Here is a 27,467-nt window from a genome sequence, read left to right as displayed (position 1 = left end):
TGGTTCTGTATAGTCACTACTCTTCAGCCAAAGCCTTGTGAATTCCCACTCCCTTCCCCCTGTTTCTCAAGGGCTACTGTCATTGTGGGTCACGCTTTGCTTCAGACTTCTTTGTATCTGGTGCAGCATAACTTGGGACCAAAATTCCTCTGCTATTATTACATAACTCTGTTGCTATGTCAACTAAAAACCAGCAGGGATCTATCTGTATTGGCTCTAGGGGATCCAGTCCCATCAGATTCTAATAAGGCCACTTTTCCCTTTCATTGGTGATGAGGCCCAGATTAGAGCTGTCCTGCAATCAAATTATGTTCTTGATAGGGAACATGTCACTAAGCCACCATAAACTGATTGATGGACAGCTGGATTCAGTTTGCACTGATTTGTCACTAGCAGTGTAAGTGGCCTAGTTTAAAAGTTCCAGTGTTGGATGGTCACGGTACATTGTGGACTGATCACCTTTTAAAAACATCTGGTTTGGGTTTTTTTTCTTCTCAGTTTATTTATATATTAAATATTTAGGTATTTTGAGGGTTTTTTTACTAGAACCAAACTTAGATCCAAATACAGCACCAAGTCCAAGCAGCTGTGTAGAGGCTACTCCAGCCATTTTTGTGCGGGGCTTTGCTAGCTGGTGTGGGGAGAATAGAAGGATCTTCAGAGTGGCAAATCCTCTAGTGCCAGTGGCCCATGTCTTGTCCATGCCCTGCATGCTAATGACCAGAGTGCCCTTTGCAGAGCTGAGCTCCAGGCCACGGTTGGGGGTAAGCACCCGGGCATCCAGCCCCATCCATTGTACAGCAGAACTTCACAGGTTCCACTTCCAACGGTTCCTCTTTGCCCACAGAAAAGGGGGCTACATTTACTCATTGCATTTCCAGTTCCAGCTGAGTCCCTTATAGCTGACTTGCAATAAGGTGTTTGGAAGCCGGCAGGTAAGGCCTGTTTTAGTGGAAGTGCATTTTGAAGCACTTCACTGAGCCAGCTTCAGGACCCATTCATATCTGCTCAGTCAGGCTTTCATCACTCAGGCACAACTCTCTAGCTTGGAATTTGTTTGCAAGGGACCTATATTTCCTTTAATCCAGATGGCACAGTAATGGGTACTATGAGTAATAATAAATAAAATTCAGGCCTCTTTGTATTTTTTGTGCTTCATGGGGTGATGTGCATTCCCTTCTTCTCTAGAGAAGACATCATTACTGAGGGAAGTTATCCTTTTGTAATTGTGTTGGTCCATACAGGTGCTGATAGTAGTGCCCTTCCGTGAATCTGCCTTAAGGGTGGTGCAGATTTTCATCAGCCTCCTTGAGTCAGGGAGTAAAAAACAAATAGATGTAAGTAACAAAAAGCGCTTCAAAGGGGAGTTTGGTTCTGATCCAGATGAGAAACCTCCCAACCTGAAGAGACCTGAAGATTATGAAGCTGTGTTTGCAGGCAACATCGATGACCATTTCAGGATAGGTAATAAAATCAATATTTTATCAATATTTTAGTTCTAAAAATTAAAGAGCAGGGATACAGTTTTCCTAAACGACTTAGGGGCCTAATTTCTGTTGACTTCCAATTAAACTTAGGCTCCTAAGTGCCTAAATCACTCTTGAAAATGCAGTTTAGGTACTCTTGAAAATTTCATCCCAGGTCAAGATTCTTTTTGGTAAAGTAACATTATGAAATCTTTTTCTGCTTCTTGGTTAAGATCAAGTTTAATATAATTTTAAAACCCAATGTATCTTTTATTGGAGCTGGGGGGAATCCACATTGCAATTGAGAAAGGATGGACTTGGTATAATGGACCTCTTCCACCTCTAATGACTGTAGTTTCTCCTGATTATGTTTTTAAAGCAGTTTGTTTGCACTGAAGTTATTAAATCAGTAATGGCCTGAGGAAAATTAGAAATTCTGTAATGAGCAAAGCAATTTTCTACTATATTGCATATGTTTTCTAGCAGAGTTTTCATGCATGCAAAGGATGGGCAGTGAGTATGAATACTAGTTGAGCAGAAAATGTCAAGACTGTTTAATAAATTGAAATTTCATGCTGGCTTGGTATGCAGAGAATTAGCTTGTGGCTTGATGCCATGAGGAGTAGGTGGTTGTTCAAACTTATTTCGACAGAGAAGAAGAGGCTCTTAAAATTATTGTCCCTTGAAAGATAAATTGGTCTTCAAAGATATTTGATAATGTCGTGGGAAATGTAAGCATTTGCCCCCCTTCATCAGTGAATAGCTGTGATTTAGTGAGAGTTACACTGCTTTCTGCAGCAAAATCACTCTCTTCAACATCCTAGCCCATGCAAAAACCTGTCTGGTTCACCTACTACTGTGAAGAAATGCACATCTGAATAGCGAGTCATCTGTCATCTTGCAGCAGCATTATGATGGCATCCATCACCATGTTTTCTAGGCACTAAAATCCTTTTTAGTATGGATTAGGGAATGCATTTTAAACTCTACTAGTTCATTATTATTTTTAATATTTAAAAAGAATATTTGTCAATGTTTTTGTTACATTAAATTGTAACTCTGTCTTGTGAGTTTCTGCCCTCTGGTAGCTTATTTCATTGGCTTGATTTCCAGTGAGGAGTTTTTAAAATTATTTTTATTTAACCAAAACATACAAAAGATGAAACCCTGGCCCTGTTGAAGTCAGTGGGAGTTTTGCTATGAAGTCAGGAATTCTACCCAAAGTGTCTAACTTGGGCAAAGAAAGCTGTGGGCCCAAATACCATCAATGATGTAGTCATGACCTGGATAACTAACTCATCACTTTATTTTTGTACACAAGAAACATTACCTGGGTCAGCCCAGCATGCCTGATATATCATGCTAGTGTAGAACCAGTGTCCATAAAGTTACTCCAAGCTGGCATTGATGGAATTGAGAGCAGAATGGGTCATCCTGCCTTTATGAAGGAGGCGAGTGTTGCGTTTTAGTAGCCTATGGATCTGTGAATGGTATTGATATATTTTTAAAGGTTCTCCATGCAATCCTCCTTGGACAGAGTAAGATAATGATTACAACAAGATTTAAAGGAGAAGGATATAAACTGGGGGGGTGGGGGGAGAAGGAAAGGGAATTGTGGGTTTTTTCATTGCATGACCCTTTGGGGTGGGGGAAAAGGAAATACAGTGATCAAAAAGTCAAACATACCAAGAAAATACTGCTGTTTGTTTTTTATTGGACAGGGGTTGCTATTCTTCAAAAGAGTATGCGATTATATGCACCATTTTATTCTTCTGATATCATCATTGCCTCTCCCCTTGGCTTGAGGACCATTATTGGGGCAGAGGGGGAGAAGAAGAGAGACTTTGATTTCCTCTCATCGATAGAAATTCTTATAATTGATCAAGCAGATGTTTACCTAATGCAGAATTGGGAGCATATTCTGGTAGGTTTTTTTCACCCCATATTACTTTATTTGTTTGACATGCTATACTATGTCTAACTAGTGATATAATTCATCCCTAGCAATAAACTCTGTCAAATTTTCATTCTCTCTCTCCGTGCCTTCCACTTAATAATGTTTCATCTCACTAACATTTTCCCATTATAAAAGTAATCTTGTCCTGGAATGACAGATGCATGCTGAAGTCTGCTAGGCCTATGACACTCCTTGGATTTCAGTAATACTCAGCACTTTTACTCTGTAGGTCTCTGTATTTGGCATTTCTGTAGCACATTTTATCTAAAGTTCTGTGAAGACGTTCACAACTGTTGATTAAATCTTGGAACAACCCTATGAGGAAGATAACAGGGATTGCTTCACCCAGTTCTGGGAGGGAACATAGCAGCTGTATGACAGCTTACAATAACATTATACAACATTTCAGGTCAGAAAATAAAGTAGAATACGGTATCTGATTGTAACTATGTGTAGAACTTGGGAAGGAAGTTGCTTTCTGCCTGCCTTGGAATTTGGCTTAGGTGGGTTAGCATCCCGACAGTTGCCGAATTTAGGTAATTTATAAACACTCCTTGAATTACTACTTAAAATGTTAGCTCCGTATCTTTCAGGAAGAAAAATACATTGTTCACTGTATTAAAACAAAGCAGATTTCCATGAGACTGCTGAATTGAAACACCCTACTAAGGTGCCCAGGTATAAATTCCTGAGATTTAAGAAGCACTGTTAACACGGTGCTTTCAGAAGCGAGCTTGGAGAGTCTTTTTTTTAAGTAACATGTCCCAGGGGAAAAAAAGCATAAAACTGAATATTAACAGAAATGCATTCATTGATACCAATCCGGAAGTTTCTCTGAGTGAAATTCACTGATGTGGCACATAAGCCTGGTGCTGTCTCCTCTGCCCAGGGATGAATTCACCATCTGTGTTCATAACTGTCACTGAGTGCTATGCGGGTTCCACTTTGGCTTTATTGATTAGGTCTAGACTTTCTGGAACTGGCCCCACATGGGGAAGAAATCAGGAGCTGGGACCATACCAAGACTGAAATCTATCTCACTTTAAGCTTCTAAAGTCTGAGGAGCTAATGACTTTTAATTAGGTCCTGTAGAAAGAAATCTAGGAAATTACTGTTCATCTGATGAGTGAGCAGGATCCAGAAAGCTGTGTTTTGGGAGCCTGCTAGTCTGTTATGCTGTCGGCTGACTTGTTCATTTCCACTCGCTTTCACAGTGCAGTTAACTTACTTGCCAAGTGTGCATTCGTAGTCTAAGGTTACATACATCTGTTTCTCTCTGTTTAAAGCACCTGATGAACCACCTCAACCTCCTTCCTTTGGAGTCCCATGGTGTAGATTTTTCACGAGTGCGCATGCTGAATCTGAATAACTGGTCAAAGTATTATCGTCAAACGCTACTGTTTAGTGCTCTTCAAGATCCCCAGATTAACTCTATCTTCAATAAGAACTGCTTCAATTACAGAGGGCAGGTGAGTTCACGGACAGGCCGATAACTATCTTAGATTTTGTAGGTAACGGGGTAACAGGATCAGCTGCTTCCTACGTGTCCTCTTGTGGCCAGGGTGGCTTTGCTGCACCCTACCTCAGTTTCCCCTCTTGATTCCTCAATAACTCTAACTCCCCCCCCCTCTACTCCCCCCCGCCCTCCCCCCAAGCATCTTTAATGAGTCTGGTGGCAGCCCTTCTTTGGGTTTGGTTTTATTACCATAAAGTTCAAAATAAACACAAGTTCTTCTACCCCATCTTAAGCTGGGCCCAGCCCCGCATCCCTGAGGTATTGCCTCTGATGGTTCTCTGAGCCTCTGGAGAAGACACAAGGTTGATCCTGCCTTCTTTGTCTTCTCTCCAAAAGGAAAACTAAACCTACAGCTGGGAGTTTCTGCTCAACCACAACTCCCTTCCTTATGGACCACTGCAGGAGACGCTCTCATCCTGCAGCTTCACTCTGCAGATCATCCCCTGAGCCCCTTCGGCTATCCATGGGCCTCTGTTTTTCTGGCCTCCTCAGAGGCCAGGCCCTGGAGGCCTGATTTAGTCACTTGGCTGTCAGTCAGGTGACAGTTCAATTTCTTCATTGTGGAGGCCAATAATCTGCCATCACAGTGGACTGTGACCTATCTCCCTTTAGAAGGGCCAGCCACCCTCTGACAAGATGCCATGTTAATCTTCAACATGAAGAAACAGCAATAGAAATTCTTATTGTTTGTGCATGTGCCAATAGTTCATATAACGCACATCAGTTTTTAATCTACAAACTGTTGCCTTAAGCGACCATTCTTATCCCCAGAGATTCCATTGTAATTTTATTTGATCTATTAGATTTTTTTTTTAATTTAATGTGTTTATTATGGCAGTGCCTAAGAGCCAGCCAAGAAAGGACCCCATTGTGCTAGGCATTGTGCAAACAGAGTTGTTACAGAGATTCCTGATGTGACAAAGTTTCAGGTCAAATTTTAGGGATTGGTTTTGTATTGAATCTTATAAACCTTGCTATTAATAGAGGGTGTTGTTTTTTTTTGGTTTTTTTTTTGTGGGGGGGGTGTTTCAATGGAATTTTTGTTTACAAGTTACATTCCCTCTAACTTGCTTGCAAGCCAGACACTGCAGCATTGTACTAATCCATGAGAACCAGAAAGTGAAAATGACCAGACGATTGTCCAAGATGAGCAAAAGGCATACAGAAAGCAGTGTGTTAGTTCCCACTCCCGTATCCTCCTAGAACCATGTCATGTATAGTTACTCAGATACTGTGTGGAAGTAGTGCTGGCGGTAGTTCTCTATTGACTTGTTCAAAACAGCCTCGTTTGTTGCCTGAAGGAGTATGTCATTAGCTGAAAACTGATTAGAATGTGAAGGCTTTTTAAATGCCAATTATGTTTCATTGCTTCTCTAACTGTTTGACTTACCTCCTGCAGGTAGCTGTAAGGAACGTACCCTCGATTGGCTCCATTAGCCGTGTTGTGGTACAGCTTCCTCATGTCTTCCGAAGGCTGGAAGCTGAAAGTTCTATTTCTGTAATGGATGCAAGGTAATCTGTCACCCAAACCATTCTGCTATGCCCCAGTGTCTGCAGCTTCAAATGTGCTTAGTCCAGTGTAGTGCACTCTATGCCCCAGAGGGCTGGTGTGCCTAAAAAGAATGAGATATTACTATTTACTATGTGCTCTTACTGCTCATCAGATGTGGGTTAGACACTGCACAGTCAAATAAATGAACTGGTACTTTCCTTTCCCCTAGTCCTCTCTCTCTCGCCCCCCCCCCCCATTTTTCTTTTAAAGATTACAATCAACATCATAGAACCCTTGCACTGATGTACCTTTGTGTTTAGCCCTTCTCAAGTCTGGAAACCTTGGTCAGTGTAAAGATTTTCTTGACTGTGACACAGAATAATAACGTTTGGAGGTTATGTGGGGTTTATTGGGGGGGGAGGTGTTGGTGTGGTTCTTTTTTGTTTGTTTTGTAAGGGTTCCTCCCCCCACCCAACCACCATTCTTAAGAAAGCTCATTTACATGTTGGAAAGATGAATATTGACTCAGGATAATATTGATGTGCATTTTCTTAACCCAGGTTTCAGTTCTTCATTGACAAAGTTTTGCCTGAGTATCGTGATGCAATCATGTCACATACACTTGTTTACATTCCATCATATTTCGACTATGTGCGTCTTCGAAATTACTTCAAGAAGGAAGAGCTGAATTTTACACACATCTGTGAATACACCAAAAAATCTGGTATCTCCAGAGCAAGACAATTCTTCCTCAAAGGAGAGAAGCAGTTCTTAATTTTCACTGAACGCTTCCACTTTTACAAAAGGTAAGCCATGGGCCAGATTCTGCTTTGAGATGCACCTATGGAAATCTGAAGGCAAAGTCTGGCCCTGTGGGAACATGCTAGCCTCAAACTAGCAGTAACGGATGGGTGGTGGTGGTCTGGTTCATGAACCAATGTAACCTGTTTGGGGAATCCTTCTTAGATTGAAGTAGGAGCCTCATGAAAGATTAACACAAACAAAAATTGCAAGTATCCCCCTAAATATTTAATAATACATTAAATAATGTATAGGGCTCAATGCTGGGAGTTGGTAAATGCACCCAACTCCCACTGACATCTGCAGGAACACAACACCATCCAGAATTGGCCTAATAGTACCTTTCATCACAGTCTGCATCTGTGTTGGGATAATTCCTTTCACCTCTTGAAAGGAACATGGAATTTGTTCCGTGACAGCAGCACTACTAAGAGAGTTTTTAGGGGGCCATAATAAGTTTTCTACTTGAAACTGTTTGTGGAATTTAATTAGGCAACCTGAAATTACAAAAGCGGGATTCTGCTAGAAGCCCAGAGGCTGATGAAACTGACCTTGCGTAAAAGTTATAGGATCCTTATTGAGCACGTCAGGGTCAGGAGACAGAGCCAAAAAAACCCTATTATCTAAATGTAAGCCTGTAGCCAGAAAAGGGATCTATATGAGTAGATTTGTACAACCCCATTGAATTGAATTGCACTGGTTTAATTTGGACACCACTGGGGCACACTGCCCACGTGAATCCCATTGCAGGACCAGGGCCTTAGTTTGACCAAGTTTTACTGTATTAGGATTAAATCCAAAGAGTTTGAGTTCAGTGGGAGTTGATGGTGCTCAGCACTTTTCAGGAGGTGCCCAATACCTAGCAGGATCAAGCTCTTCATTCTGCTTCTGTTTAAGTCAATGGCAAGACTCCCAGACATCAGTGGATGTAGCATTGGACTTACAGAGCTCGATCATGGAAGAGGCTGAGTGCACTTAACTCCAACTGAAGTCAGGGAATTGGGAGAGCTCAGAGCCTCAAAGGATTGAGTCCTTAATTTACCATGTAACTTTCATAAGTGGACAGTGTAAATGGAGAGTTTCTGAAGTCAGATTGCAGAATACAAGCTTGTGACCATGGTATTTTTCTCTAATTCAGATACCTAATAAGGGGCATCAGAAACCTCATTTTCTATGAGTTACCGACCTACCCCCATTTCTACAGCGAGGTTTGTAATATGCTGACGGCCACAGCCAGTGGAGAGGAAGCTACTTGGACTTGTACCATTCTCTATTCAAAGTATGATGCTCAGAAGTTGGCTGCTGTGGTTGGTGTAGATCGTGCTGCTCAAATGCTGCAGTCTAAGAAAAACGTGCACCTTTTTGTTACTGGAGAAAATGAATGAACAAAGTCATGGACCGAGACTCTTGTTGTATGGACTTGGATCTTTTTGTCTAACATGCACTTTGATGCTGTTTTTTAAGTAAGTGTTTGGGGGAGGAGAAGATGTATCAAAAATATTTTGTTGGAATTTGTTTTACAGGGTTAATTTGTATATTTAAATACTCCCACTTAAGCCAACAAGGGAAGTAAAAGGTGCCATTTAAGCAAAGCACATGTGCTGCTTCTTTTGTGTAAGTGAACAAGCTTAAAAAAAAAATTAGACTTTCCCGGCTAACTTACGCCTCCCCCCCCCATGCACTATCTGCATCCTGGAAAATATTTAGTAAATAGTTGTTGGGTGAAAAATGCCTTGTCATTAGACGATGGCACTCCCTTTCCCCCGTTCTGTCATCAGAAGCTCCCTGTGTTCCTTCATCAAATACAACTTTCTGCTGACTCATTCAGGGGGAAATTCTTCCAGATGTTGAGAGTGTGTTCATGCAAGACATTCTGCACTACTTATACCCACGTTGCCCCTCAGTTGAGGGGAGGGCATAGGCAGAGCCATTAAACAGGGGGGCCCGTGTAACTTCAGCATGTCATTGAGCAAGTAGCTGAAAACACCGTGACTTGGCCTTTTGAGAACAATTTGGGGTAGGAGTTAATGGATCTGCACTCATACTGATTAAATGGCCCAAAGTTCACCACATTCCATCCTTACAATGCTAATTTCAGTCCTAATGCTTGTTTAAGTTTTATTAGAGCTATACTTTCAAAGCTAATCGCACACTGTTGTGCTTTTCTGCACACTTACCTTATGTGTGCAGCTCCCCAGTGTGCACACCTAGTTACAAGATCAACAAAGGAGAGGCACAGACTGCTGAAAACTAATCCAAAGTCTTCATAGACAGTTTGCAAAATTACTTTGGGTATGTCTGCACTGCAAAGAAATACCTGCAGCTGGCCCGTGTCAGCTGACTCAGGCTGCGGGGCTGTTGCATTGCTGGGTGGACTTCGGTCTTGGGCTGGAGCCTGAGCTCTGGGAGCCTTCCAGCCTGAGCCTGGAAGTCTACCCAGCAATGAAACAGCCCTGCTGCCCAAGCCCATGAGCCAGAGTCAGCTGGCACGGGCCAGCTGTGGGTTTTTCGTTGCTGTGTAGACATGTCCTTTATGAGTTTCTGAATACCTTGAAGTCAGTGATCTTACTCCAAAGCCCTCATTGTCTATGGAGAGCTAAGTAGTCATACAGTGCAGCCTCTCCTCCTTGTTTCCAGGAATTGTCATTAAAAGAAGCCAAAAATATATCAAATACTTTCCTAATGTTACTTTTCCATATAAGCAATTGTAGTTGCCAGAGGGATATTATCTGATTGTGGATGGAAGGGCTGGTGGTTTGTGAGATCCAAAGTGGGAAGGGAAATGCCCTCAAGCATCTAAGGTGTGGTCCATGCTGTAATAAAGTTTAAGGAATTCCTCTCCTTTCCCTGATCCTTAACTAAACAGAGTTGCTACAGGCTAATATATAATGTTTTCATAGAATATCAGGGTTGGAAGGGACCTCAGGAGAGCGCAAGAGGGGAGGACTCCTGTCTCATACTGAGAAAGAGGGACGATCGATGAGTTATCTTAAGTGCCTATACACAAATGCAAGAAGCCTGGGAAACAAGCAGGGAGAACTGGAAGTCCTGGCACAGTCAGGGAACTATGATGCGATTGGGATAACAGAGACTTGGTGGGATAACTCACATGACTGGAGTTATCTGTCATGGATGGATATAAACTGTTCAGGAAGGACAGGCAGGGCAGAAAAGGTGGGGGAGTTGCGTTGTATGTAAGAGAGGAGTATGACTGCTCAAAGCTCCAGTATGAAACTACAGAAAAACATGAGAGTCTCTGGATAAAGTTGAGAAGTGTGAGTAACAAGGGTGATGTCGTGGTCAGAGTCTGCTATAGACCACCAGACCAGGGGGATGAGGTGGACGAGGCTTTTTTCTGGCAACTAGCAGAAGTTGCTAGATCGCAGGCCCTGGTTTTCATGGGAGACTTTAATCACCCTGATATCTGCTGGGAGAGCAATACAGCGGTGCACAGACAATCCAGGAAGTTTTTGGAAAGTGTAGGGGACAATTTCCTGGTGCAAGTGCTGGAGGAACCAACTAGGGGCAGAGCTTTTCTTGACCTGCTGCTCACAAACAGGCAAGAATTAGTAGGGGAAGCAAAAGTGGATGGGAACCTGGGAGGCAGTGACCATGAGATGGTCGAGTTCAGGATCCTGACACAAGGAAGAAAGGAGAGCAGCAGAATACAGACCCTGGACTTCAGAAAAGCAGACTTTGACTCCCTCAGGGAACAGATGGGCAGGATCCCCTGAGAGAATAACGTGAAGGGCAAAGGGGTCCAGGAGAGCTGGCTGTATTTTAAAGAATCCTTATTGCGGTTGCAGGAACAAACCATCCCGATGTGTAGAAAGAATAGTAAATATGGCAGGCGACCAGCTTGGCTAAACGGTGAAATCCTTGCTGATCTTAAATGCAAAAAAGAAGCTTACAAGAAGTGGAAGATTGGACAAATGACCAGGGAGGAGTATAAAAATATTGCTCAGGCATGCAGGAGTGAAATCAGGAAGGCCAAATCACACTTGGAGTTGCAGCTAGCAAGAGATGTTAAGAGTAACAAGAAGGGTTTCTTCAGGTATGTTAACAACAAGAAGAAAGTCAAGGAAAGTGTGGGCCCCTTACTGAATGAGGGAGGCAACCTAGTGACCGAGGATGTGGAAAAAGCTAATGTACTCAATGATTTTTTTGCCTCTGTCTTCACGAACAAGGTCAGCTCCCAGACTGCTGCACTGGGCAGCACAGTATGGGGAGAAGGTGACCAGCCCTCTGTGGAGAAAGAAGTGGTTCGGGACTATTTAGAAAAACTGGACGTGCACAAGTCCATGGGGCCGGATGCGCTGCATCCGAGGGTGCTAAAGGAGTTGGCGGATGAGATTGCAGAGCCATTAGCCATTATTTTTGAAAACTCATGGCGATCGGGAGAGGTCCCGGATGACTGGAAAAAGGCTAATGTAGTGCCCATCTTTAAAAAAGGGAAGGAGGAGGATCCGGGGAACTACAGGCCAGTCAGCCTCACCTCAGTCCCTGGAAAAATCATGGAGCAGGTCCTCAAGGAATCAATTATGAAACACTTAGAGGAGAGGAAAGTGCTCAGGAACAGTCAGCATGGATTCACCAAGGGGAAGTCGTGCCTGACTAACCTAATTGCCTTCTATGACGAGATAACTGGCTCTGTGGATGAGGGGAAAGCAGTGGATGTGTTATTCCTTGACTTTAGCAAAGCTTTTGATACGGTCTCCCACAGTATTCTTGCCGCCAAGTTAAAGAAGTATGGGCTGGATGAATGGACTGTAAGGTGGATAGAAAGCTGGCTAGATCGTCGAGCTCAACGGGTAGTGATCAATGGCTCCATGTCTAGTTGGCAGCCGGTTTCAAGCGGAGTGCCCCAAGGGTTGGTCCTGGGGCGGGTTTTGTTTAATATTTTTATTAATGATCTGGAGGATGGTGTGGACTGCACTCTCAGCAAGTTTGCAGATGACACTAAAGTGGGAGGCGTGGTAGATACACTAGAGGGTAGGGATCGGATAGAGAGGGACCTAGACAAATTAGAGGATTGGGCCAAAAAAAACCTGATGAGGTTCAACAAGGACAAGTGCAGAGCCCTGCACTTAGGACGGAAGAATCCCATGCACTGCTACAGACTAGGGACCGAATGGCTAGGTAGCAGTTCTGCAGAAAAGGACCTAGGGGTCACAGTGGACGAGAAGCTGGATATGAGTCAACAGTGTGCTCTTGTTGCCAAGAAAGCTAACGGCATTTTGGGCTGTATAAGTAGGGGCATTGCCAGCAGATCGAGGAACGTGATCGTTCCCCTTTATTCGACATTGGTGAGGCCTCATCTGGAGTACTGTCCAGTTTTGGGCCCCACACTACAAGAAGGATGTGGAAAAATTGGAAAGAGTCCAGCAGAGGGCAACAAAAATGATTAGGGGTCTGGAGCACATGACTTATGAGGAGAGGCTGAGGGAACTGGGATTGTTTAGTCTCCAGAAGAGAAGAATGAGGGGGGATTTGATAGCTGCTTTCAACTACCTGAGGGGGGGTTCCAAAGAGGATGGAGCTCGGCTGTTCTCAGTGGTGGCAGATGACAGAACAAGGAGCAATGGTCTCAAGTTGCAGTGGGGGAGGTCTAGGTTGGATATTAGGAAACACTATTTCACTAGGAGGGTGGTGAAGCACTGGAATGCGTTACCTAGGGAGGTGGTGGAGTCTCCTTCCTTGGAGGTTTTTAAGGCCCGGCTTGACAAAGCCCTGGCTGGGATGATTTAGTTGGGAATTGGTCCTGCTTTGAGCAGGAGGTTGGACTAAATGACCTCCTGAGATCCCTTCCAACCCTGATATTCTGTGATTCTATGAGGTTATCTAGTCCAACCCCCTGCTCAAAGCAGGACCAATCCCCAGACAGATTTTTGACCCAGATCCCTAAATGGCCCCCTCAAGAATTGAGCTCACAACTCTGGGTTTAGCAGGCCAATGCTCAAACCACTGAGCTATCCCTCCCCCCCCTTTTTGTTATCTTCTCTCGAAATAGTGGTCAGTGTATATAAACAGGGAAAATTTAACTCCTGTAAACAAGTACATATTGTGGTAACACGGCATAATTTCAACCTGTTCCCATATCATAATCATTACAATATTGTCAGATGTTTATCTGAGGTTATCATCTGTTACTATTGTAAGTATGCTTGAGATGTCAGTTTAGCCCTGTAGAAACATAAGTCTATACAGCTGTTTGCTTTCTATTTTAGTTAGGCACTAAGGCCCAGTTGCAATGCTGAGCACTGTGGAGCCTGCCTTTTAGGCACCTAGAAAATGACAGGAATAATGCTGCAATCCACAAAGCCTGAGCTGGGTGCCTAGGCTCCATTTACAATGAAGGAAAGAGATAGGTGCCTTAGATTGTGATATGCAAAGGCAGTGCACCACGTAAGCTAGCCAATGGGAGATGCAGACCAGAGGGGTGTGTGATAAGCCCTGTCCCTCTCACAGAGATAGGCACCTAGCTCTGCTTGAGATCGATGAAACTGGGGGAAGAAAGGCTTTCAATTGCCTAAGTCACGTACTGGGCCCAATCGGTAGTGTGCTCAGAGGCTGCATTGGGCCTCTCAGGCGAGTTCACACAAAACATTCGGGGACAAAGGCAATCCCTTAGAACCTTTAGCCTAGGAGTCGAATGCCACTAAAGGCTAAGTTCTCTTTCCTTTTGAACAGCTGACACATGACAAATCTTTGCCTTGTGGCATTGCTCCTTTTTTCTATGTTTTCTAGACTTGATAGAGGTGTATCCTGCAGGGCCGGCTCTAGGTTTTTTGCCGCCCCAAGCAAAACAATTTTTGGCTGTCCCCCACCCCAGCCCTGGGCTCCCCCTGCACCCTCCTGCCGCCCCAGCCCTGGACTCTCCCCCCACCCGCACCCCCTGCCACCCCAGCGCTGGGCTCTCCCCCGCACCCCCTGCCGCCCCAACCCTGGGCTCTCCCACCCACCCCACCTGCACTCCCTGCCGCCCCAGCCCTGGGCTCTCCCCTCCACCCCACCTGCACCCCCTGCTGCCCCAGCCCTGGGCTTCCCCCCACCAGTGCTGACTCCACCCGCTCCCCCCTTGCCTCCAGCTGGTCCAGAGCTGGCATGGTTGGGGTAAGCAGCGGGGCTCCCAGGCTGTGCCTCAGCCCAGGGTCCCTCCAGCCAGGGCTCCCGCCTCCAGGACCGGCCGGGACCCAAGAGGGCAGAGTCAGGGGACCGCCCCAGCAGGGGGCTGAGGAGCCGGGGCAGGGTAGCCCCAGAGGGAGCGGAGCCCCAGAGAGTGGGACGCGGGCCCCACACGGCAGCGCCCCGCCCTCTATGGCCCCGCTGCTGCTGCTGCTCCTGGCTGCCCTGCCGCAGTCCCTGGGTGGCTCGGGCCGCTTCGCCCAGCCCCAGCTGCGGCACTGGGGGGTGGCCGCCCTGCGGCACCTGCAGGCGGCTCCGTGTGCCCCACGGGGCGGCCCCCAGCCCGAGTGTCCGGCGCTCAGAGCCCGCCCAGCCATAAGGTGTGGGCACTGCTCCCCAACGCGAACCGCAGCGGCCCCAGGGCGCCCCCCATGCAGGACCCGCTGCTGTTGCCAGGGCCAGCTCTAGGCATTTGCCGCCTCAAGCGCAATTTAAAAAAAAAAAATGGGTGGCCAGAATGCCGCCCCTGAAAATGTGCCGCCCCAAGCACCTGCTTGGTTTGCTGGTGCCTGGAGCCGGCCCTGGTATCCTGGTCAGGTCATAAAAGCAGACAGATAAATGAGGATTAAGTGTTTTTCCTCTTCACCAGATATACTTATCACAGAGAATAGTCGACCTCTGAGGAAGCTAAAATAGGATAACTACTTAGGGAGATAAAGTGATACAGTACAGCTCCTCTGCTAGTTGCAAGTTAAAGGACAGAACGGTTATTTTGCTAGAATCTTAACTACGAAAGGGCCTGCTCTTACTCCCATTAAAGTCAATGGCAAAGGTCCTATTGACCTGAGTAGGAGCAGAGTCAGGCCCTAATTTTTGTTTATCCAAAAGTCTTTTTTTTTTTTTTTCAAAGGAAAACACTCTTTGGAAAGGCTACTCAGGTCTGCCAATTGTTGCAAATAAGAACATAGACGCACACAAATGCTGCATCTTCTGAGAGAGTTTTGCTGACTATAAATTCTAATCTATTCTTATTTTTTAAAATGTAATGGATAAACAGGCTGACTCACACCCGACAGCTGTTAAAAGCTTAATTTGGGACTAGCCTTGCAAAGCATATGGGTGGGATTTTTCTAAAGCATTCAGCATTGACCTAACTGCTCCCTCTAAAGTTGATAGTAAAACTCCTATTAACTTCAGTGGGAGCAGAAATAGCCCAATGCTAGTGAGCACATCTGTAAATTCCACCCTTAGGCCTGGTCTAAACTACGAGGTTAGGTCGAATTTAGCCGCGTTAGGTCGATTTTATAATAAATGCATCTACACAACCAATCCCGTTCCACCGACGTACAGGGCTCTTAAAATCGACTGCTGTACTCCTCCCCGATGAGGGGAGTAGCACTAAAATTGACCTTTCTGGGTCAAATTTGGGGTACTGTAAACACAGCGCTGTGCAATTAGATGGTATTGGCCTCTGGGAGCTATCCCAGAGTCCTCCAGTGTGACCACTCTGGACAGCACTTTAAACTCCGATGCACTAGCCAGGTACACAGGAAAAGCACCGCGAACTTTTGAATTTCATTTCCTGTTTGGTCAGCGTGGCGAGCTCAGCAGCACAGGTGACCATGCAGTCCCAGAATCGCAAACGAGCTCCAGCATGGAGTGAATGGGAGACACTGGATCTGATTGTAGTATGGGGAGAAGAATCTGTGCAGGCAGAACTCGGATCCAGCAGAAGAAATGCTGATATGTATGCCAAAATCGCACCGGGCATGGTGGACAGAGGCTACACCAGGGACACACAGCAGTGCCGTCTGACAATTAAGGAGCTCAGGCAAGCCTACCAAAAGACAAAGGAGGCAAACAGTCGCTCCGGGTCAGAGCCCTAGACATGCCGCTTCTGTGATCAGCTGCATGCCATTCTAGGGGGGGACCCTACCACTACTCCACCACTGTTCGTGGACACCTGCAAGGTGGCAGCCTCACGCAACACGGATGAGGATTTTGTGGATGAGGAAGAGGAGGAGGAGGAGGAGAATGCGCAGCAGGCAAGTGGAGAATTCGTTCTTCCTGGCAGCCAGGACCTTTTCCTCACCCTGGAGTAAATACCCTCCCAGGGCCTATTGTTCCCAGACCCTGAAGGTGGAGAAGGCACCTCTGGTGAGTGCACATTTGTAACAACACTACAGGGGTTAAAATCAATTGTGTTTAATGTTTGATTTGCCCTGAAGAATTGGGATGCATTCGCGGCCAGTACAGCTACTGGAAAAGTCTGTTAATGTGTCTGGGGATGGAGCGGGAATCCGCCAGGGACATCTCCATGAAGCTCTCCTGGAGGTACTCTGAAAGCCTTTGCAGAAGGTTTCTGGGGAGGGCTGCCTTATTTCGTCCTCCACGGTAGGACACTTTACCACACCAAGCCAGTAGCAAGTGGTCTGGAATCATTGCAGCACAAAGCATGGCAGCAAAAGGTCTTGGGTTTTGGTCACATTCATGCAACATTTGGTCTTTATCTTTCTGTGTCAGCCTCAAGAGAGTGATATCATTCATGGTCACCTGGTTGAAATAGGGGAATTTTTGTAAGGGAACAGTAATCCCGTCTGTTTGGTGATCCCTGACACATTAGATCCTGGGCATGCTGGGCTGTTTGCGCTTGGCTAAAAGGGATCATCCTGGAGAATAGCCACGCGGGGGGGAGGAGTGTGTTGCACATCCACCCTAAAACCGCAGCCCCTTCTTTTAAACGGCAAACCCAACCGGCATTGGTTGCTATGGGAAAGGAGGGCACTGCAGTTTGAAACCATTCCCACATGTTATGAATGTGGAAGAAGCCAACCCCACGTACCCTTTGGCTTACCATGGCTGCCTGGAAACTGAATTCTGTTGCCCAGCCGTGTGTGATGTGTCACCATACTGGCAGGCACTCAATATAAAAGGTAAAATGCGACCTTGTACCTAAAACACATGTGCTGTCTGCTGTGAATTGCTTTATTCACTGTGAAAGAGTCTCCCTTTTGTTCTCGCAAATGTATCTTCTTAAAAGTCTACTCTCCCTTTTTTCCCCCCCTGCAGCTGCAAATGCTTCTATGCTTCCCGCATCAACTCCATCCCTGAGGTTATCGCAGATTAGAAGGCCAAAAAACCGCACTTGCGATGACATGTTTTCAGAGCTCATGCCGTCCTCCCGCACTGATAGGGCACAGCTGAATGCATGGAGGCATTCAGTGGCAGAGACCAGGAAAGCATACTTGATCGGAACTTGATCGGAACACGCAGGAGGGGATGCTGAGGCTAATGGGGGAGCAAACGGACATGATGAGGCATCTGGTGGAGCTGCAGGAAAGGCAACTAGAGTACAGACCTCCGCTGCATCCATTGTGTAACTGCCTGCCCTCCTCGCCAAGTTCCATATTCTCCTCACCCAGATGGCCAAGAACACATCGGGGGAGGCTTCGGGCACCCTGCCACTCAACTCCAGGGGATGGACGAAGCAACAGATGGCTGTCATTCAAACAGCTTTGATTTGTAGTGTGGCTACAATAAGCAATGTGGCCTTGTTCTTCCCTCCTCCCTCACCCCACCCTGTTATCAAAACCTTTCTACACCTGGGCTACCTTTTACTAGTCAGCGTTGTCAGTGATCTCAAGGTTTTTTTTTTTTTTTTAAATAAATAATGAATGGATTCAGAACAATAGGGACTTTATTTCCTGTGCCAGCTGTGGTCAAAGGGAGGGGCGGGGGGATTGGCTTACAGGGAAGTACATTCACCAAAGGGGGCAGATTTGCATCAAGGACAAACACACACAACTGTCACACTGTAGCCTGGTCAGTCATGAAATTGTTTTCCATGAGCACGCCTTGGCGTGCTCTTCTAATTGCCCTGGTGTCTGGCTGTTCAAAATTGACCGCCAGGCGATCTGCCTCAACCTCCCACCCCGCCATAAACGTTGCCCCCTTACTCTCATAGATATTATGGGGTACACAGCAAGCAGCAATAACAACAGGAATATTGCTTTCGCTGAGGTCTAACCTACTCAGCAAACTGCGCCAGCGCCCTTTTAAACATCCAAAGGCTCTGAAGAAGTGAGGTTTTTACCCATGAAAGCTTATGCCCAAATAAATCTGTTAGTCTTTAAGGTGCCACCAGACTCCTTGTTGTTTTTCCAAAGGAAATAAGAATCCATGGTCCAATTTCTGATCTCAGCTACTTACTGTAACTCTGCTATAACTCAGTTCAGAATCTGGCTATATGTGCATGTTTTCTGTCTTGTATATACACATTGGTTAATGAATTGAAATACATTAGAGTGCTGACATCATATAGAATATGAATGTATGCCACTGAGTGATATTTTAGTTTTCAGAATGATTTAAAGATTTGATTACACATCATCTTAGCATGGAAAAGCATTCTCCAGTCTGACAAACACACAGCTGTTTTGACCTCTCTTGTCTTGAGGAGACAAAGATCTGTGTTCATTGGTTCCAGAGACACAGTGACTCAGATCCATGGCTTTGGTACTGTTTTTTAAAATCCTCTTGGCTCCAGGAGCTGCTCTGAGTAGTGAAAATGAATTCTGCAGGGTTTTTTTTTTATTCTTAATGAAAAAGAATCCTGACACAACATGAGAGAGTTAATTGTCTGGCACCAGGCATTGGGATTTCCTGACGCCAGCTGTTAATGCAGTAGTGCTGATGGTTTGCATTAGTGGCTAGCTTTGGGGAATTCTAACTCAAGGGTAGAAATAAACACTGATAAGATGTTAACCATTCATTCCTTTTCAGGGTCTCCTGTCACCCCGTAAGTCCTAACAATTGTGATAACCAGGAGAAATTATGTTTAAATATATCTATCTTTCTTGATATAGGAATATTGTTCCTCCAATCAATGAGCAGTATAGTAATGGATCCTATTTCACTAGTAAAACTTACTCAGGACAATAGGTTCATTATGCTTTACTGTTGCTCCTGTTAAGGACAAACAAAAAACCAACAACAATGCATTTGTTTGTGAAGAAGTTTTGTGTAGGATGAGAGGCCGGGCTTATGATGGAGACTGAATAGATGTGGGGGCTGATATAGGCACAGTCCTAGCACAGAGATGGGGAAACTGACTCCTGAGGACAGACTACTAAAATTTTGTAATGCTGATTAGGAGATTTAGAGCAATCCATGTGAGATATAACTAAAGCCTCCTTGTTAATAACAGTGCAATTAACAATTATTTTACACTTGGTGAAATGCATTGTCAGGATTTCTAAGCCTTACATTCGTTATGCTGTTGTGGTCTCAAACCTAGGGTTGTTTTGTTTGGACCTGGTAGCCAAGCATGTCTGATGGAATGCTTTAATTTCCAGCAGGGTTATTCAGAGAGCTTCAATGCCTCCATTTTGAAAAGCATCTCTTAAAGTGAAAGGATGAGGGCTGAGACAATTAAAAAGGTGCATACGCATTTGCAAGGCAACCTTAGAGACAGAGCGTACAGTGCAGTCTGCTGCAGTGAAAGCTTCTCCCCGCTATGAGTGTCATCCTCACCTCCACTCCAGCCGCCTTTATGCGGGATTAAAGGACTGGAGTGGTGTAAAGGCACACTAAGCTTCATATCTGTCTAGACAAGACTTCCTCCAGCACAGGTATTGTGGAGACAGCCATAGGGCTTTGTTTAGAGAACCTACTCACAGGCCATGGTGGAGTGGGAGTAGTGGGGCTGCAATGGAAGGGTGTGTTGGGGTGGGGTCTCAGATTACAGCACTGTGGAGATTCCAGGCAGCACTGTGATCTATGGGGAGGCCAAAGCGGCTACTGTAACTCAGGTAGGCTCCCAGGACTGTCTGCAGAGCTTCTTCAGCACCTAGTTAGTCCCTGGAACAGCCCAGGACTGAGAGGGCACAAGCGTGGCTTAAAACCAGCCCAAGCCTTTTAGGGTATGTGTACACTGTCATGTAAGTCCAGAGTTAGTGGAACTTTAGTCAGCAAACCTTGGGTTTGAGAACCCAGGGCTTGAGCATCTGCACTGTTTGCTAACCCTAGGATGAGAATTTTTGAACCCGGGCTTCAGCATCCACATTGCCCTACACAGGTTTCAGAACAACCAACTGTATCCCCATACTTGCTAGCACCCTCCCAAAATGGGGCTGCTCTAGCCCTTTATTTGCAGCGCAGTGTGAGAAAACTTGACTGTCCGTCTCCCCACCCCACACACACATCCTGGCAAGTTTGATCAGCCCATCAAAGCATGCCGCCAAGCTGTCATTTTGTTCTGCATGCTCCCAGCAACCAGAGATAACAACATGGAGCAGCTGCCTTTTGAAGAACTTCTCTTGGTTGTGCTTTCAATCCTGTTTCAAGAAATGGGCCGAGTGTCCGCGGTCCGGCAGTGGTTTCTGACTCACCAAAGGCACCCGAGAGAGCTAATGACGGAGGAGGAGGAGGACACAGACAGGGCAGACTTGAACTGGCTGATGCTGCTCATGACTCTTGATATAGATGCTGATGCCCCATGTGTAGACTGATGCTTCCGGAGCAGGGCCATACGCACAGGCTGGTGCAACCACATCCTCTTGCAGACCTGAGATGACCAGCAGTGGGTCCAGAACTTCCATATGAGGAAAGCTACATTTCTGAAGCTTGGTGAGCAGCTTGCCCCAACCCTCCAGTGTAGAGATACACACGTGAGGGTGGCCATGCTGGTCCAGAAGTGGGTTGCTATAGCTGTCTGGAAGCTGGCTGTGCCAGACTTCTATGGGTTTGTTGCCAACCAGTTTGGCATTGAAAAGTCGACTGTGGGTAAAGTGGTGGTGGAGGTTACTGAGGCAATCAGGCGTGTGGTTTATCCCAGGTGTGGGGTATAAAAGATACTCCTGCAGGAATTGCTGGCTCTGAGAGAATGGGGTTTCCAAACTGTGTGGGGGCCATTGATGGAGCTCATGCACCCATAGTTTTTTCCTCCTCAAAGAGCATGAGTACATAAACCGCAAAGGGTACTGCTCCATTGTTATGCAGGCCCTTGTGGGCCACGGAGGCTGATTTATGAACGTCAAGGGGGGCTGCACTGGAAAGTTTCATGCTGCCAGGGTTTTCTGCCAATTGTGGCACTATTCCCACCAAATAACAATGTCATAAATGGAGTTACTGTCCTGACTGTTATTTTGGGGGGCCCAGCTTTACCCCCTTTTGCCTGGGATTATAAAACCATGCCCTGATGTCAGAGGACCTGGCAAAAGAAGGTTTAATTACATTCTCAGAGGGTGTAGAATGGTGGTTGAATGTGCATTTGGCAGCTTGAAATCCATTGGTGTTGTCTATAGACCCATTTGGATTACAGTGTTATCAGTGCTGTGGCTTGCTGTGCTGTTCACAATCTTTGTGAAGCCAAAGGTGAGCCATTTTCCCCCCCTCAGTGGACCCATGACAGTAATGGATTGCTGAACCAGTACTCTCAGCCAGAAAGTGAACCTATCGCAGCTGTCGCTGGATGCACCCAGGCAACAGAAATTAGGGTGCTCCTACATCATGGATTTACATGGAAGAGGGAGACTAGTACCTTTTATGAATGTGCTTATGCAATGCTTACAGTACATTAGGTTGGGAGGCGGGGGTTGGATTGCCATGTATTGTACTTATGGGTGACATGACCACTTATGACATAGGCCAGGACGGGGAGAACTGGATTTAGATTCTGTATTGACAAGTGGTGTTTGGATACAAAAGCAGCTGTTCAAACAGTTCTATTTTCCTCCCTTAATGGCCATTCCTCTTCCGGGAACTGCTATGCGTCTGCTTCTGCACTGAAATCCCGTCCTCAAGCTTTCTGAATAACCCTGCTGCAAATTAAAGCATTCCATCAGACATGCTTGGCTACCAAGTCCTCAAGCTGTGCAGCCAGCCTGAGCCTTTCCATTTGCTGTAATTGCCCCTCTCTTTGGTATTGGACCGGCTTGTTGGCCTGTCCAGAATGTCAACCATAAATTCATCATGGAAACGCTTCCATTTGGACTGGTCCATGACGGTATGGTGACCCAGGCTTCTACTGCAGTGTCGGTTATCTGTCGCGGTACTGTGGTCTGTAGAGGTCAGTGGGCTTGGAAGAGGACAACACGCAGAAGGTTGTTTGTCTCAGTGCATGAGCACAGAAGAACTCCTTTTGGAATTTCAAGGACATAAAATGTTACTTTGTACAACAGTATTTCAGTAGATTGTTAAAGGGAAGCTTCGGATCACAGAAGCTCCCTGGACACAGCTGGGTTAATTGCAGTGAGGGACATGCACACAGAATGGTAAGTTACAAATCACAACTGCTTTTTTCTAAAAAACACAGACCAATTTGGGCTTTGGGGGAGGGTGGTTGCGACGGTGTTCTGCATATGTCTCTATCATTGCAGGCATTCCACATTTTGAAGGGCGTAACAGTTCTTGTGGTTCCCGAGTGGCAAAGAGAGGTTTTGTTCCAAGCTGCTGATGGGAAGCCAACTGTGTATGGCACAGAAGTATTCAAGCCTATGGTGAGTGAACAGCACATCTATGAGTGGAGTGGGCAGGTCAGCTAGTGAGGTGGCCCTGAAAAATACGCCCTTCCCCAAAATGTTCCCACCTATCTGGAGTTTCTGCTACAGGAAAAGTTTGCAGCTATCAGCACCCGAGATTGGGTCAAACTTCATGATGGAATCAACAGGCTGCTGTGTTAGCATCTGCATGGGTTGGTGCCTCCCCACTGCTTCTGATCCGCCTGTTATGACTGCCTGCAAACACTAATCTCCACTGGCATCTCCCTTACCTGCCCCACACCACCAGTTTCTGGACTTCATTCAAACTCCCAGATGTATTTCAGACACATGCTTTCATCCCCCGTGGACCACGTGGACTACATTTAACTGAAATAGTCTACAGCTGTAAAAGGACTACACGTCAGACTCCCCCTGCTACAGTTTACTGTTTGCACAGGGTTTGTTACACCATTGGATTGGTACAGAACAGTGTGCTTACAGGGAATAGGGTGACCAGATGTCCTGATTTTATAGGGACAGTCCCAATTTTTTGATCTTTTTCTTATATAGGCTCCTATTACCTCGCCACCCCCTGTTCCTATTTTTCACACTTGCTGTCTGGTCACCCTAACAGGGAAGGCAATATAGGGTTCTTATTTCTAACAAACTGACCTGTCCTAGCAAAAATTTGTGCTTTTCTGTAGAGGCTTGTTTCACTGCTTGTACTTCCCCATCTCCATTTTAAATTCCACGTGGTTGGGGAGATGCCAAGGTGCTGGCATGCAATCTGCCATTCACGGATACACGCTGCTATCCGAGGCCAATAATAACCTTTGCATTGGTTCATAAACTGGAAATCCCTCCATAGTATATTAATAAACACAGAAATGGAGCCAGAAACTTACTGGTTCTGGGGTGATTTCTGCCTCTTCTGTTCCTGCTGCCAGTTCCACGGTGGGCCGCTTCTCGGGGGGGGGGGGGCATCGAAAAGCTCCCCCTAGAACAACTCAAAGATATGCTGCAGCTACACTTGCAACAAAGTCTCCTAGGGGACTGGTTTCATCACCAGAGTCATTTTGGTGGCCACATTGGGCCCCTGCTGCCGGCTCCCATCCATTCCCATGCTAGATTCTGGGGACAGCAGGGCACTATCCCACCTGACCAGGTCATTGTGCACACTGTTCGCTCCATGCTAGGCGCAGTATCCAGCCCCCAGTCAAAGTCATCATAAAACGGGAAGGATGATGGCAAGTTTGCAGAGGTGCTGTTCTGGCCCCTGGCTTTGTGGTACTCAGTCTTGAGCTGCTTAATCTGCTCCCTGCACTGGTCACCGGTCCGGTAAATTTCCAACGCTGCCAGCTTCTTCGCTATTTGCTGTTAGGCGTTGTCATCCATAGCACGCTTACTAAAGTGGAATGTTTTGCTCGCCTCATGCCACAGAGTCACCAAAATCTGGCTGTGCTCCTGCAACAAGGAAGCAGCACTCTTGGCAAAGGACTTTTTCTGGTCGGTGACCATTGCCAATGCAAGAGAAGGGTCACTGCGTTTGCTGCTCAGCGGTCAGGATAAAATAGAAGGGTTAAACGCTGAGCCGCACTTTAATAAAGGGGGTTGCCTCCATTCCCTGGGAGTAGATTGGCGACTTGTGGGGTAGAGATACCGGCCCATGGTTTTGTTGGAGAGTGTTAGCGGACTCCCAGGCCCTGTCTCTGGTGTGGCTGCATCCACGCAGCAGTACGATAGGGTTTGAACCCTGGGTCTCAGCTGGCCATGGGTTTGGACTCTCCACCCCCTTGGGGATCTAGGACCCTGGGTCTGAGCCTGAGTCCTAGAGATCTGTAGACAAAACCTGGTTTAGGATCCGAGTCTGAGTCCAGGCTTACATTGCAGTGTAGACATACCCTTAGATCTATAATAAATACTGGTGCACCACATAATTTATTATTTATATTACCATAGTGTGATTCTCACCCTGTGCCACTAATATGCCTCAGCCATAAATTGGGTGACAGCATACTTCAGTCCCCTTGCCCTTTAAATCTTTTGTCCACTGTGTTGAGCAAGAAAGAAAAAGACAATTACTACATTGATGGGTGTTTTAAAGCCTATATAGAAATGGCCCATTAGTTTCAACTGAGTTAGGTATCTGCGATGTGGCCAGCTGTCCAGGAATTGGACTGAGACCACCACCAACTCCTTTTATAGAAGTGGTTAACAACTGATGGATTTGATTACTGCTGAATTTGAACCAGAAAGCTAGAGTGGAAACGTTAAAGTGGTTATAGCTCTAAGAGAGACACGGGAAAATAGTGAAGATTTGATTCACGTAAAAGGGATCCAGGAATCTTCAGTAGAGCAATTGTGAGGGAATGAGCTAAAGAGCGAGGAAAGAACAACACATGGGAGAGAAACAGGACATTAACCTGGGAACAATTGAAGGCATAACCAGAACACTGTAACAGAGAGTAAAGGTTGGCCCCTAGTCTTTTAGATGTAAAAACACACCAAAATCTTATCTACTATACATGGATACTAAGCTTTGGGCCAAATTATTGTCAGTTACACTGGTATAAATATAGAATAACTCCATTGTCTGTTAAAACTGAATGTTGTAGCCCACGAAAGCTTATGCTCGAATAAATTTGTTAGTCTCTAAGGTGCCACAAGTACTCCTGTTCTTTTTGCGGATACAGACTAATATGGCTGCTACTCTGAAACCCGTCAGAATTCTGTAACTTCAGTAGCTACTCTACATTTACATCCATATGACAGCAGGCCCATGGGCTAAAATTGAAAGCCTGTTGCTGTACCATAATATTACAACATACTAGGCAGTTCTCTCCATGTTATTTACTTGTACTAGGTGTCGGATATAGAAAGACATTATCTTCATGTAATTAATAGGTTAGCAAAGAAACCAAGAACATTTGACTTTAGCTGAACGGATGAAAGATATTTTTAATCAAGAAAGGAACTAAGTCACAGTTTTAAATAGCTACTATAGCTATTAATTATGTCAGCCAGATGTAGTAACTCATGTTGAACATACCAGTAAAGCAGTGGATAAATGAGAACTGGTTGACATAGTTTATTTAGTGTTGTTGTAGCCCTGTGGGTCCCAGGATATTAGAGAGACAAGGTGGGTGAGGTGATATCTTTTATTGTACCAAGAGACAAGTTTTCGACCTACACAGAGCTCTTCTATAGGTGAAGTTGGTCCAATACATGATATTGCCTCACCCACCTTGTCTGTATAATTTATTTAGACTTTCAAAAGGCCTTTGAAAAGATCACTCACAAGAAGCTTCTAAAGAAACTCTGCAGTCATGGGATGAGATGCAAAGTAGTTTGATACACTGAAAATTGGCTAAGAGAGAGGAACCAAAGTTAGGAATAAATGGTAAGTTTTTGTAATAACAAGGTTAACTGTGCGATGCCTCAAATTTCAGTGCAGATCTCATGTTTAATATATTTATTAATGATCTGGAAAGGGGAGGAGGTAGCAATGAGGTAGCAAAATTTGCAGATGGCAAAGCTGTTTAGTCCAGAAAGGATGGTGAGGAATTTCAGAGGAATCTAAATAAGCTACGTGCATAGGTAGTATGACAGCAAATTAAATTGAATGTTCTATAAATGCAAAGCAATGCACATTGGAGGGGGAAATTTAAACTACTCCTACACCTTACCGCATTCTGAATTAACTCTGTCAGCTCCGAAAGAGACCTGGGTGTCACTGTGGATAGCTCAGTGAAGACCTGCTCTTAATTTGTAGCTGTGGTCAAAAAAGCAAATGTGTTAGAATGCACAAGGAACAGGATACAGAACAGTATGGAAAATATTATAATGCCTTTATATAAGTTATTGGTAGGGCTTCATGTAAAACACTGGGTGCAGTTCTGATCATCACAGTTCAAAAAGAATGTGTTCAGAGAAGAGTGAAGAGAATGAGCAAAGCCCTGGAAAAACTGTTATATGAAAAGAGATTGAAAAGTTTGGGATTGCTTTCTTTCGAAAGCTAATACCAGTCCACTCTGTCAAAAATATTCTGGGTGTGTAATATTAGTAATAGTAATATTACACACCCATAATATTAGTGCAACCGTTGATCTACTAACAGTTTTACCTGGCTCTATAATCTGTAATAGTCTAAATAAGAATTTGGATTAATCAATACAATTTCCCATTAGCTCCCTCCCCAGACACCAGTTGGATGTTTTTGTTTTTACTTTCTAAGTGACTAAGGCATTTGTCAATGATGTTTAATCCAATTTACCAGCATGTTAATATCATCTGCTATAATTTTGAGTCCAAGCTTTCAAACTGTGGCTACTTACCATCAGTTTAGTCACACGTGGCGAGATCCTGGTCCCACTGAAGTCAACGACATTTATGCACAGACAACCACAACTGATGTACATTAGGATTTCCAACTCTTTACAGTCCCAGAATACGTCAAATCCAACCATTCAAATGCCCAGAATGCTCAAATTAAACACAGGATTAGCTGATCATAATTTTACCATAATAAAGCTAAATAGATTTGTAGTTGTCATCTGTGGAAATGAAGGATGCAGTGGAAAGTTTAACATATGTGGCTGTTACTGCAGTAATTCTAACATTCCTTTCTCTC

General features: G+C 45.2%; 1 protein-coding gene across 1 annotated transcript in view; it reads left to right on the top strand.

The window, feature by feature from the left end:
• UTP25 (UTP25 small subunit processor component) overlaps window positions 1–9,588 on the top strand; it is a 28,187-nt gene extending 18,599 nt beyond the window's left edge. The window contains exons 7-12 of the mRNA XM_024208564.3: window positions 1,245–1,464; window positions 3,188–3,390; window positions 4,710–4,892; window positions 6,339–6,451; window positions 6,992–7,237; window positions 8,371–9,588. Coding sequence (XP_024064332.2) covers window positions 1,245–1,464; window positions 3,188–3,390; window positions 4,710–4,892; window positions 6,339–6,451; window positions 6,992–7,237; window positions 8,371–8,617 — 1,212 coding nt within the window. The 3' untranslated portion in view covers window positions 8,618–9,588. The remainder of the gene's footprint in view (window positions 1–1,244; window positions 1,465–3,187; window positions 3,391–4,709; window positions 4,893–6,338; window positions 6,452–6,991; window positions 7,238–8,370) is intronic.
• Window positions 9,589–27,467: the final 17,879 nt, after the last annotated feature.

Source organism: Terrapene carolina, unplaced genomic scaffold (genome assembly GCF_002925995.2).
Source record: "Terrapene carolina triunguis isolate 2854851 unplaced genomic scaffold, T_m_triunguis-2.0 Scaffold120, whole genome shotgun sequence".
NCBI classification, from domain to species: domain Eukaryota; kingdom Metazoa; phylum Chordata; order Testudines; family Emydidae; genus Terrapene; species Terrapene triunguis.
This window is presented reverse-complemented; position numbering and strand designations above follow the sequence as displayed.